The sequence below is a fragment of the Stylophora pistillata genome, chromosome 4 (genome assembly GCF_964205215.1).
Source record: "Stylophora pistillata chromosome 4, jaStyPist1.2, whole genome shotgun sequence".
NCBI lineage: Eukaryota > Metazoa > Cnidaria > Anthozoa > Scleractinia > Pocilloporidae > Stylophora > Stylophora pistillata.
The window spans coordinates 22,978,350-22,991,548 of record NC_142522.1 but is presented as its reverse complement, the minus strand read 5'-3'; the positions used below and the strand labels follow the sequence as shown (position 1 = coordinate 22,991,548).

Sequence of the window (13,199 nt, the reverse complement as noted above, 5' to 3'; positions counted from 1 at the left end):
TCCACTTTTTCCCACTAGGAGTAATTTTAACTTAACCTTTCTTCTTATGATAAATTTTAATGTTTTAATTTTAGGGACATAAGGACTTACCAAAGTTTTAGTTATTAAAAACCAGAAACGTACTAAATGAAGGCTCCGGGTCACGGAACAACTTTCGAAATTATTTTGTCCACTCTGCCTTTTACTATGCCGGCGTGGAATATTCACTTCACCATCGAACTCAGGCTTAAGATATGTGGACGTTTCAAATTTCTTCCTTTTTTTTTTTAACCGCTGGTATGAAACATTTAACTTTTTTTTAATTAAACGAAGTGTGGGCATGGCAACAAAACACCTTAAGTATTGATATTGTTTTCAACAGTTTTTTGGAAAGAGATATCGGAGAGCTGAAAGCTGAATGGGTAGTGCATTCTCTCCTGTTGAGTGAAATCTGCGAGGAAAAAAAAAATAGAAAAGAGACAGCCAAGTAGACTCGGTTAAGTAGCCCTTCAGTGAAAAAAATGATTCCCTACGGATATGCTGCTTGCAAGTAATAAAAATGCAAGCAAAAGCTGTTTGTTTTCAAATTTAGTTTAGTTAAACCATTACTTTTCAAAATGAGCACTTTATGCTAAAAGCGAAATTGGCCCAATTTTGAGATGGTAAAAAAAAAAATCCCCTCTTTAAAAGCAGAAAAGATATCCGGTTGTAAAGGCGCCAATGTCACTTAACCTCAGTGGGCGGTACGTTTTAAGCACACAGGGAATATACCATGTTTTAAGTTCCAAAGCCAGAGGAAATTCTGTTTTTTTCTTGATATTAATTTCATCAAAGGGCGTCTTAAATGAAGATCTTCAATGCAGTTTAAAGTTTCTACTTCATGATATTAGCGGTGTATTTTTGTTTCTACTTCCGGAAAGAGCTCACAGAAACTAACTTTTTGTTTTTCGATCTCAGAGACTGGTCTACTTTTAGGAAAATCTAATGCGACATATACATGAAGTCAAAAATCTAAATAGCTGTCTTAAGCTTGGGAAATTTTTAATTTTTCCAAATTGTTCTCAAAACATAAATTCGTTAAACTGTTCAACTTAGAAGAACAAAACAAGACAGTATAAAATTGCACCTGTCAGTTCAAAGGTGTCTCTGACGAAAAAAAGACAAAAAAGGAGTCTCACAGGTTAACAATGGGGAAAACACTGCCTCACTACCATTGATTCAGGAATTTTGTTTTACAAGTTGCTTTTAATGCTACTGAATAATGGTGAATAATACAAGCATATGTACAGTCAAACTATGCCAACCTTTACAAAGCTAATTTTAATTATGAGACATTTCAACTTATTTCTACTTTTAAATAGTGATATTTTCCAGTCAAGCTATTAGACAGACAGACTGTGTGACTGCTTTTAAGGCAATCACTGCAGAGATGAAAGAAACAAACAAGGAGTAACAAGAGTCAACTACACATTTTAACTGGGTGAGCTGTGCACAAGAGAAACTGTTGGAGAAACCACAGGATCCATAACTGTACATCTATCTTTGAATGAGTGACAGCTGAATGAATTTATTATCAAAAGCTATATAAGGAGTAAAACCTGACCATAAAATAGTTCCTAACCAACACAGAAAAAAATAATGTATTAGTTTACTTGCTGTTTTTTCATTAAAAAGAAAAATCTTTTTACGTCACTGGATTGTCTTCCAAATTTGTCACAGGAAATTCTAAAGGTACTTAACAACAGTTTCCCTCGCCTGGAAAGCACCTTGTTTAGCCAATCAGCAATTCATATTAAATTCTGTGAAACAGTCTATTCTATGAGAGTGCCATGCCTAATAGGCCCCTTCACCACTCTCTGTGACAAATTCCATCTCAGCATCTCTTTTTCTTTCATGATACCAAGACATTTAATACTGTTGATGATTAAAGAAAGAGACATGAATTAGATCTTGCCTCAGTTAACACAGCTAAACACAGCCAGGCCTTGCAATAAAATTTCTTTCTACAATTGGCTTCCTGCATAGGTATATTGGTGAAGACAAGTTCATAAATTTACATATTTCAGGAAGATAAGTATCAAAACCGACCAATTAAAATGTGGATTTAGTTTGATATAATTATATAGTGCACAAAATAATCCTTTAACCCTTGACTAAACTGCTCTTACCTGTTAAAAACAGCAAATCCTAATTTTAGATTATGGAATATACCTATTTCTATTTTTTTGTCAATTAAAAAAAAAAAAAAAAAAAAAAGGTCTTTTTGTAGGATTACACAATTACTGGTGAACCAGTAGTTTCCATTGTGGTCCTTGCTAATAAATGAAACAAATGGTCTAAATTGAACATAACATCATTAAGAACATCATTAAGAACCCCAACCAGCCAGAGGCAAACCAGTTGGCTATTTACAAGCGTGGCCAAGGATCTGAACTCGGGGCTACCGTGAAACAAATCTAGTGGTCAGGGTGGGACTCGAACCCAGGAGCGGCGGATTACGAGTCGACACTCTCACCACTCGGCCACAATGCCTCCTGAACCTCTGAGAAGTAATATTATTTTTTTGTATCAAGTGGTATCAGAATATACATTCAATAATAAATTTGGTAGCTAAATTTCATATTAACCCTTTTATATCCAAGACTCCTTACTGTCTACAATAAAATTCTTATGATGTTAGTGTAGAGAATTTCATATTGGATGAACTAATAAATCAATGTTTTTTCTCTTTCGCCTTATCATTATTTTGTCTTCTAGACTTTAAATTGATACTGTAATGAGAAATTTTGTTTTCGTCATTCGTGGAAATTAAAGGGGTGAGAAATAATAACAACCACTTAGACTTTTAGCCTTGTTTACTTAATACTGAATGCTAGTGAATGATTGAAATCAACAATAAAAGCTCTGTTAAGCAGAATGTATATAAATTATAAAACAAACAAGAAGTTCCGATGTAACCAATCGGTTAAAAGTAGTTACAGTGACCACTGGTTTCCATGTCTGTCCATCTCTTACTCAGTTTCTTTCCGATTCAGAGTAAGGTGGTGGCAAATCTGACAAGTTATATGATGGTGGAGGGGTAACTGGAGTTTGGTTGATGGATTGACCTGAAAGAACAAGAATTGATCAGGAAATCTATTTAAGCTGTAGTTTTCAATGGCTGGGTGCAATCTTGACCCTATTTTTAATTTCTTCAAGGTATTGTGTTGCCTTTTCATCAGATAAGTTGATCAATTAGGAGCATTGGTGACTAATTATAGGCCTACACAAATCATTTCTATGAAAGGAAAGGCATAGGAAACATTGTCAGTTTTCGTTGCCGATTGTCATCTGACATGAGTGTTATTGTGCAAAGTTAACTTATATTCCCTAATTCCCTAGTTCATGGCAAAACGGTGATGTTTTGGTAGAAGACCCATACTCACAAATACAACCAATGAATCCTCAAGACATTCTAAAAGTTCTGGTGATGCCATGAAGGGTTACAACTGTCTAACAAAAAAACTTGTCAATAGCTCTTCCTACTGCAAAGGAATGTTTCAGGGAAGTATGGTCCTTTGCAAAGACATTACTTTTCTTCTATCAGTTTGTACTGCCTATATCATTTCATGCATTTTTAGAAAATGTGTCAGTCAAGGGCATGATGGAGCAAGTTTTCAGATAAGATTTAGGAAGGTTTTTTGGTTGGTAATTGTGTACTGGTATAACAAATTGAAGTCACAGGTGTATTATTAAATACTGGTTGTCACTGAAGAACAACACAAAGACTTGTAGCCATGGTAAAACATTGAAGAGGCAGATAAGAGGAAGGAGATCCACAAGTTAATTTTGGTAATCACATCACATTTGCATGTCTATACATATCACTGGCTCTTTCTGCTCAATTGACTGTGGAGGCTCTGGTGAAACAGGCCTACTCAAACTTTATTGTGAAGAATGCAAAAGGATTCAAAAGTCCTGTTTAGCAAGATTACCTGGTTGTTGACCACCAGTAGGTTCTATCTCATCAGGTGGAATTGGAGCTCCAGGATCCCCAGGTCCTGGCAAATTATTTAAATCAACTTGACATGCATCTGGACTTAACCCTGTTACCATAACAACAAGCTTTGGATCATCACACGGGGGAGACATATCAGGTGGTTCTGTGGGCGGTGGCTCTTTGAAAACTGCAATGAATATTATTTTCACTAATTGTAACAAATTCATGTGCCACTTGAACATACTTAACTACAAGACAGAGTGTTCTCACTTATGATTAGGCTCATACAGGTTAACAGATGCAAGCTTATCATAATATTATTCTAAATTCTGATGCTCTTGGCCACATCACCGCACGGGGCTTTCCTCGACATTAATCCATGCACATAAATGCATTCATACACAAATGAAATGCTTTCAGCCCCTGAATGGTCCAGAACCTCTCATTTATTGCATTAGTAAACCCATTGACAAATGAAACATTTTAAGTTTAGAAATAGACAGCTAGTACTGGCTATTGGTTTATTGGCATAATAACCCACTAGGGATGTTAGGAGAACAATTGAAAAGTTTGTAAATCATGATCAGGAGACAAGTGATTAACAAACTTTTCTTGCATTCTCCCAACAGCCTTCATGGGCTGGGTATTACACCGGTAAACCAAAAGAAAGTGCAGTCTAAAATTTACTGAATTAAACTAGGGAAACCAACCAAAATTTCTAAAGTAAAGTGTGGTTACCATTCAGCTTGGAGGAAAGAAAGTACTCTTGATAAATTTTCCATAATTAACGTTGACTAACTAAGCTCCTGGAGTTGTCAACCAACTTGCCAAATGGCCATGCAGTGAGCCTCCACCCTCCCCTCTCTTGACTTTTCAAATTTTCATGATTTAGGTATATCTATCAGGAGTACAATGGTGGGAGTTGGAGGGGGAAGGGTCATAGCTATCATATTCAACAATGAAGGCCATTCATTCAGTCCTCTACCATATCCACTATTCCCAATAACAATGTAGAACTTGAAAGGATCGAGATAAACTGAGTCTTGTAAATATGATTTATTCCTTGTTTGAATGGTATGATATCACAATTTCATATCATTTTCACACAGTTAATTAACTGAGTACCAATTACACTTGATCAATTTAAATTAAACCTTTAGGAGCGACCCTTAATGACCCCAAATAAAAATTCCAAGCTTTAATCAACTTGTTACTTTGCAATTAAAGAGTAAGTAAAAAATGTCTACAATTTGTAAAGAGGCTTACTTCGCTCTTGCTTCTTCCTATCAAACGTGGTGAGGATAATGTCCAACAAGTATTCTTGTCCCCTGCACTTCTTTTGTATAGCAATACACAACTGGTCAAAAGCTGTGGGGCCTTTATCGCCCAATATGTCCAAGAATTTTGCTCGTTTTTTGCTTGGAGTTCTCTCTGCTTCAATTTCATCGCAGTCCATTCGATCAAATACTCCCTGGGATCTCAGATAGTCCAAAGTTTTCTCATATTGCAATTTGTCAACGAGCAGTTCCCTTAGTTCTATCAAAACTTCATTTTTTAAGGACCAATACACTTCAGATTCTAAAGCGGAAGTCAAAACGTTAACGGCCATATTGGAATGTTGGGGGACACTCGGGTATCAACAGAGGAAGTTGGAGCTATCTTTAGTAAAGGAATACATGACGTACTTTAATTTTTCCGAAGAAATCCGCAGCTTTTCTCACCGAAGACTCATAATTAAAGATGGCGGAATGTACGAAATTTTCGTAACTGTGAGGTTTTCGTTTATTTTCTGGGAACTTTGAAAAATGGGCTTGCCAAATCTAACCGCAGAGGAGGAGTACCTTCTTAGAAAGTTCGCTTTGTTGAAGAAAAGGGTATGACATCTTCATCCAGTCACATACATCGATAAAGATTGTAAATGATTTGAAAGGGTCTCAGTCTGATCTGAAGGTGATTCATTTTATTACAGAAAAAGGCATTGCAAAAGTCCAAAGAAAAAGTCGAAAATCCCAGTAGTATCAAGCCGGGTACGAAGCGTGGTAAGAGATTCAACATAAAGCTTTGATACTGTGTGTGATCAGAAAGTTAATAAAAGACTTGGGTCTGAGTTTTCGAGACATGTACAACCCCGTCCATAGAGGGCCGGGTCTGTGGCTCGTTCCTCGAAAATCCCGGTAACTTTACGGGCCCGAAGTCATATTCTTAAAGCAAAATTTTAACAATCAAGAGGTAGGTTCTGGCACCCAAATCAGTCCATTTTGTTTCTGTAGCTGATAGTTTTATTGTATTATTTTCAAAACTTTCTAAATCCCATCTTGAATGAAAACAGAACAGCTTCATGGGTCCGTTAAATAACCGGAACTTTCGAGAAACGGAGCTCTGAGTAACAGGCCCCAGGTATCTATGGTCTCATTATGTAAGGTCCAATAGTTTTCCACACCCCTAGCCTTTTTTTCGATTGTAGCAGCCTATGGCAGAAGCAGTGAGGCCTATTTGTTGTCCTGTTACACAATAATCATTATTCTTTCAATTCATGTCTCTCCTGGTGCAAAATGAAACTTCTATTTATCTATTGTAAGTGTGTGGGGGTAAATGTTTATCCCCCAAGTCGTCAATTATAATAGTTTTGGAAATTTTGTATCCTAGATGCTCCAGCAGAAATTAGCCATGCTCCACAGGATGCAAAAGAGATTGCCAAGAAACTGATTGCCTCAGGGGTATGTTAAAAGTGGTTTATTTCTGTTTCACCTCCGAGTGAAGGGGTAAGAGGGGGGCATGGGCTGTGTTAGCCATAACTGTTCTTCAATTAGATGTGCATGAGTAACATAAGAAAGAAAAAACTTATATTGGGTATTGTGACACATAAACTTTGAACCTTGTTACCAAGCAAAGACTAGCATTATGTGGTTAAAATGTCATGATCAACACAATTGATTTGCCTGGCTCATACATCATGGGACAAATGATTAAACATTCAGTTAACTGTAGAAGCATAATGAACAACTATATTTTCTGTAACAACTTTTTTACTCTACTCTTCTTTGTGGAAAATAATTAACAATTATACTGATTGGTGATTCCTCAGGGCCCAGCCATTTCCTCAACCACTCTATGAATTCTAGGTTTGTTTCCACTTGCGATAAGTCTGATAGTTTTTAGAGCATTGTTCACAAGTTGCTGGTAATCAGAATTCTCTTTCTAATTTAGGAGGTGAAGATTAAAAAAGATCCTGTCCATAGGGAGTTCAAAAGGGCCAAAGGAGGAGAAAGAAGACAGAAGGTAGAACAAAGCATAGAGCTAGTACATTTTACAAACTAGGGCTCAGTTGTGCAAAGGCCCATTAGCACTATTCCAAGGTTAAATTTTAATCTGGGTCTTTTTATTACTTTGTTTAAGAGCCTTTTGGAGGTAATTTTCTCCATGAACCTATTTAGAGCATCCAGATTGTAGACAAAAAGAATTACACTGAATTTTTTGATAAAGTTTTCAGAAATGAAATCAGATTTGACACTAACCCCAGGTTATCTTAACCCAGCTTTGAACAGCCCGGCCCAGATCACTACAGTTACCATCACGCCAAATAGATGCTTTGGTGTTGAATGGCACACTCATGTGCAAGTCTACGTATTAGTTAAGTTAACAATGTACAAGATTGCCACAAGCCATTAGTATAAACTTGTGTTAACTTGTTTTGATAATTCTTCATTTTGTTTCTTTGATCAATGTAGGATTTCTTACAGCAACCAACATTCAACAGGAATGAGCAGCAGGTAAATATTGCTAAACAGCACTTAAAACACTTATAATAAAAATTTAATGTATTAATTTTTTGTAACTTATATGTGTTCTAAATTTGCTTCCTTGCTCTCTTTTTAAATGTTGTTAGTTAACTTTTATCCATGTTAGGGGCTAAATTTCAGACAACCTTGATGAAAAGGTCAACAGATATTGCATGCTCTTTAAACTGGTCATCTCTCAAGGGTTAACATTTAAAAGTGGGTGAACTGTTTTGGTTATGAGTACTATTGATTTTTTTTGCAGCCAAGCTATCTTTGGCACAAATGTAAATCACTACAATAATTTTTATTTTTGGTGACTGGATAGCAAGCTGGTTTGGTAAAATGAATTTAGAACTTAATTTTTCACTTTTCCCATGTAACAGTTGTTAATTGCATACAATACATGATCTGTGCTCTGGTTTACTTCAGGCACGTGCTATAGCGATGAAGAGTTTATATGAAAGGTAAGAATTGCCCCATCCTTTTGTCCTTTGAAACTTTCTATGCAGGTTTTTTCTGTACAATCTTTATTGTAGACTGCCTTTTCAGAACCATGTATGGTGATGGTTTCCCAGCTTTAAGTACTGTAACAATGTTTTATTTAATATATTTGTGACTGCATACATGTATTTGTGTATTTTCTCTTTTGGTCTACAGTAGCTTTGTACCCTCTTCTACCTCACAGAACAGGCGCTTCTCAGGAGGTATTTGTTTGACTAGCTGTTAACTCTTGTTTATGGATGTTTGTTTTAATATTTTATCTTTATGCCTGCCTTCTTTGTCGATCTGTTTGTCTGTAGGTTAGTTGGTCTGTCGTTTTGCGTGCCATCTGACAGCACTATACCACATGTACATGTATGCTCAAGTGGCTATTTGCCTGTTTGTCTTCAAGTCTAGTTGTGTTCTGTTAGTAAATTTGATGAACAATCTTTTGAAAATTGGTGATCAGCTTTAGAAGTATCTTACAGCTTGTTCAGTCTAAACCTATTACAACTTTTCTTTATTCAAAAGTCTTGTTTAGCAATAGGATACTATTCGCTACATGTATCATATACATGTAATATTGCAATCAATTTTCTTGTATCATTTTCAATTCAGGGCAAGGGTCAGATAGAAGAAGTTGGTCTGATGATCAATCAAGAAAGGTAAAAACAAGTTGATAGCTTACAATATCATGTCCCTTAATGTTTGCTTTTATTTTTTGCATCATAATTGGTCAGTTTTCCTTTAAAGATTTAAAAGTTTGAAACTAAGATTCATGATTGTCTAGAATTGTTTTGTGACAATGTGTAATAAAATTTGAGATCTCAAAGTGCATCCATATATTATGTATATTACAATGCTGTCCTAACCACCAGGTGCTGGAATGCTTAATCAACAGTTTCTGAGGCACCCAAGAGTATACTTTTTGGACATTTGTGTAGTGGCTGCTCATAAATTACACTCAATAGTTGTAGTAACACAAGTTAAGTAATGGTGATAGGTGGCTGACTAATATAACAGAAGTAGACAAATACTTTAACACAGGAAAGCCAAAGAAGGTGGCTTTTTATACAACTGTTTTATCATTTCGAGATAAAAATTAGTGATAAAAAGCACGACATTTCAACCTCTCAGAGGTCATTTTCAAGTGAGTAAAAGTTTTCTAAATTGGCATAAAAATGTAGAAAAAGTTGAAATGGGTAAAAATGTGACGAATGTTAAAATGTGATAAAATATATGAGAAAGTGCTAAAAATATTTATGAGGTAAAAACAATAGGATAGTAATAACAAGAAGTACTCTAAACAAATAATTTGGGGCAAGTTGAATTGCACTGTTTGTTTAGTGTTGGTGTGAGTTCTTTCAATTGATAAAAAAAAATTCAAAATAAGACAGTCAAATTTGTTCTGACACTTTCTTAAGATTCTAAAACTTTGTGCAATGTTTTATCATTATTTTGCTTTCACAGTCACATTTTCCTTGTTAACTGTTTGTGTTGCATCCTACAGGGTAACACTATCTTTGTCAAAGGATATGGATTAACAGAAAAAATCCTCCAGGAAGACTTCACTAAATTTGGTGAGGTTACATGTAACTCTTTCACCCCTAATATAGTGACTAGCAGCTAATTTCTCCTTACATATCACCCCTGAATCACACACCAAGGTCAGGAGAATAATAGAAATGATCACCAACGTAAGAAGCTGTTGACTGTTAAACAAATTCTCCTTGTTAACACCTGCTGGAATGTATAGAGAACAGTATAGAGAATATGTATATTGATGTAAGTTGTTAAGGATTAACCCTCTTATGTTATGTTAGACTTCACTGACTCCCCCTCTCCTAGCTTGGTTCAATGAAAATGAGGAAAAAATGTTGATTTTTAATGTTCTGTGCTTGATGAGCTAAGCTGATGAGAACTAAGAGGGACCACTGATATTGTAAGGTCAAGGTGGTAAATGAGGTTCTTATCTGCTATGTATGGGTCATGTCATTTCAATTTCTATTTTGTGCGACCAGCTATTTATTCTTAGACTAGTACGTGTGGGACAATAACAGGAGAGCAGCCTTAACAGTGGTTACAAACAACACCAGTACCACTGCTTTCAGTGACATTGTTATGTTACACATGCCATATTTCTGCCTTCCATCAGACAAACTTGCAGATCCTTGTAACTCACATTTTTCCAACCATTCTGACTCTGCATCTACCTATTTTGGACAAGGGCTCAGGTTCTGCCACACAATGTAATGATGCAAAAATTGAACACGGGACATGTTCAGTTGACTAGTTAGTCTCCGTCGTCAATAAGTAAGTCTGACTCTGGAATATACAAATGAATAAAGGCTGATAGTTTCGAAAGAAACTGTTTGGGGCTGCGTCGGTGGGAGTAACGGTGGGAGTAAATTATCTGGAATATACATGCTATTCGCTCCAACACAGAAGTGCCACATTGGATCATAACCAGGAATAAACAGCAGTCTTTGTATTTTTGTTGTAAAACTGTTTTAAAGTGATAACTATCAGTGGGTACATGACTCAATGCTCTTTTTAACCCTTCTTTCCATTTTCTTATTTCAGGTAAGGTTCAAAATGTCAACTTTGAGAGAGAAAAGAGGTAAAAATTGTGACTTATTTGTAATACCAGTCATTTTAGCTAAAACAGTCATTTTCTATTTAATTCCATTCCATGTTTTATTTACAAATTATGACAAATGTTTGTCTGTTCATTTTTCCATCTTATTTCCACACCCTCTTCATTCCAAAACACCCTTATCCTGGCTTCATTAGGGACGGATCATAATTTTTTGCCAACTCAATATTTTACAAATAATATTACAATGATATTACAATATTTTAAAGGGGACTCTAATGATTGTGATTTTAATTTTATTTTCTTATTTTATGTTGTTTTAAAGAGTTGTCTCTAAAGGTTTTTTTTCCTTTTAATCTATAGCCAAGGTTTTGTTACACTAGACTCTTGTGAAGCAGCTGAAAAAGCGATTGATGAGGTAAGCTGAGGAAAGTAAAGCACTCGTGAGCTTCACAGGTTTTTACACCGAGGATGAGCCTGGGGTCATTCTCGGTGTAAAAACCTGACAACGTTTTCTTTGTTTCATGAGGTATTGTTTTGCTGCACACTATTGTTTATAATGTTTTATTGTCTTTGTTTTATGTCACTCGTGAGCTTCAGAGGTTTTTTACACCGAGGATGAGCCGACCTTAATCCTTTCACTCACATGATCTCATCAGCAATTCCCCTTACTGTCAAACACAACGAATATATGAAATTCATATATCTGAACTGCGGTTATAGAAACGTATTTGTGCACGATCCTCGCAGTGGAGGATCGTGCACAAATATCAGGCCTGAATTTTTTTCAGGTCTGATATTCACTATTGCTTAAATAGTGGTCTTTACTGCGAGGATCGTGCACAAATAGTTTACGTTCCCCTTACTGTCTTTCTATGATGTTAGTGTGGAAAATTTGGTATAGGATCAACTAGTAATCTCCTAATTTATATTTTTCTCATCACTTGTCATGTTTATCAGGGAGAGAAATCCAATAATGTGTGTATAGAAGTGATTTTAATTTCACTGACTGATCGGAAGCCCTGCCGGTAATTTCAAACAAGGCAACAGAGCCAGAGAAACGAACGGATGTTTACTTTTGACAAAATAAACCTGTTTACTCTACTATGCTGCACCTTCAAAGCTTTCCACAAATCAGGTAGTATTAACATGGCAAAGTCGATAGTCAAAGTCTTTCCTATTAATTTTCCTCAGATGAATGGTATGATGGTGTCTGGTGTGCATATCAAAGTAGCTCTTTCCTGGAGGCAACCCAACATGGGTGACACACAAGGACATCGAAGACCCGGTCTGGGAAGCAGAGGTTAGAATTATCGCATTTAACTTAAGTTCTTTTTAAAAAGACGTTAATTGTTTAGTGTGGCGATCCGATGAGCCCACGGTGTGATCAAGTGGCTTCTGTCGTCGACTTAGTGATTATCCCTCCAATGCGTCGTCTCTTTTTCAGTGACCTTTTTCCAGTTCTAGTTTGTGTTACTTGAGTATCAGCGGTGTCATTTTTCTCACAGAATTAATTTTTGTAAAGGAAAGTAAAAGCTGGGTAAAGGAAAAACTCAAAACTTTCGAATAGAAAGCTTTTTTAACTGCGTGATCCTCTTAATTTACGATTTTATTCCGAGTTGTATCAAAAGATTTGCTTGCTTGTGTAGTTGTTTTGAACTCCTGTGAAACAGCCTGGCCCTGTTGGCCTTCCAGCAGGATGGTGGGCCGCGTCATCGTTCGCGCAAGCGTAGATAGTTAATCGTTTTGTTTGTCATTCGTTTGACTGAACCATTGTGAATTCGTTGCTCAGTTAGGCCATAAACCAGGTTTATGTGCCTTAAGCGATTGGCACAAGACTTAATGCTCAGAAATGTTTCGAAAGTGTCCTATGTGAATTTAGAACAATAAAGTTAGTAATGGCGATGATTCCTTTCCATGTTTTGCAGATTCAAGAGGACATAGTTCAGGTTTGCAGTCGCGGGAAGCCAGGGAAATTGTTTCATACGACGATCTATAGCGTTAAATTAAATCTGTAGTTATATTTGATAAAAGCAATAGATTTTCTACTTATTTCTTCATTGGCTATTCATAAAGAACCTTTAAAATATTAGTTCACCGAAAAGCAAAAACTTCAAAGATTTGATAGAGACAGCCTAAGCCCTCTTTCCTTATCATCGTCTTGTACGCCCCCAGTGGTTCGAAACAGTTCTCAAGCGACGAGGCCTTTTTCACTATCAAGCTCTTAGCAGAGCATCGGAACTGCTCTAGGGTACTCAGTCTTTTTCCTCGTCCCCAGATCGTGACAGAGCAAATACAACTCTCTTAATTGGTTCATTAGTTCACGCACCAAATAGCGAATTAGAATACGACATGTAAATTATATATTTAATAAAAGATTTAACAG

The 13,199-nt window shown here is 36.2% G+C and overlaps 2 protein-coding genes across 3 annotated transcripts; one reads left to right on the top strand and one right to left on the bottom strand.

Annotated features, from left to right (window-relative positions):
* Positions 1 to 2,844: 2,844 nt before the first annotated feature.
* LOC111323665 (uncharacterized) lies at positions 2,845 to 5,611 on the bottom strand. Its single transcript, XM_022927072.2, has 3 exons — positions 5,225 to 5,611; positions 3,954 to 4,145; positions 2,845 to 3,086 (listed from the first exon to the last, which is right to left on the bottom strand). Exons 1-3 carry the CDS (start codon positions 5,565 to 5,567, stop codon positions 2,995 to 2,997), a joined length of 627 nt encoding a protein of 208 aa, XP_022782807.2. The 5' UTR covers positions 5,568 to 5,611; the 3' UTR covers positions 2,845 to 2,994.
* Positions 5,612 to 5,663: 52 nt separating this feature from the next.
* LOC111323663 (negative elongation factor E) lies at positions 5,664 to 12,873 on the top strand. 2 transcript variants are annotated; one of them, XM_022927071.2, is made up of 13 exons: positions 5,664 to 5,832; positions 5,928 to 5,997; positions 6,605 to 6,675; positions 7,166 to 7,237; positions 7,687 to 7,728; positions 8,167 to 8,201; positions 8,398 to 8,441; positions 8,836 to 8,882; positions 9,728 to 9,797; positions 10,801 to 10,837; positions 11,177 to 11,231; positions 12,008 to 12,116; positions 12,742 to 12,873. In XM_022927071.2, the coding sequence occupies exons 1-13, from the start codon at positions 5,764 to 5,766 to the stop codon at positions 12,810 to 12,812; spliced, it is 792 nt and encodes a 263-aa protein (XP_022782806.1). In that variant the 5' UTR covers positions 5,664 to 5,763; the 3' UTR covers positions 12,813 to 12,873. The 2 variants fall into 2 exon arrangements, with proteins under 2 accessions (XP_022782806.1, XP_022782805.1); XM_022927070.2 differs by having other exon boundaries at positions 5,666 to 5,832; positions 8,395 to 8,441.
* Positions 12,874 to 13,199: the final 326 nt, after the last annotated feature.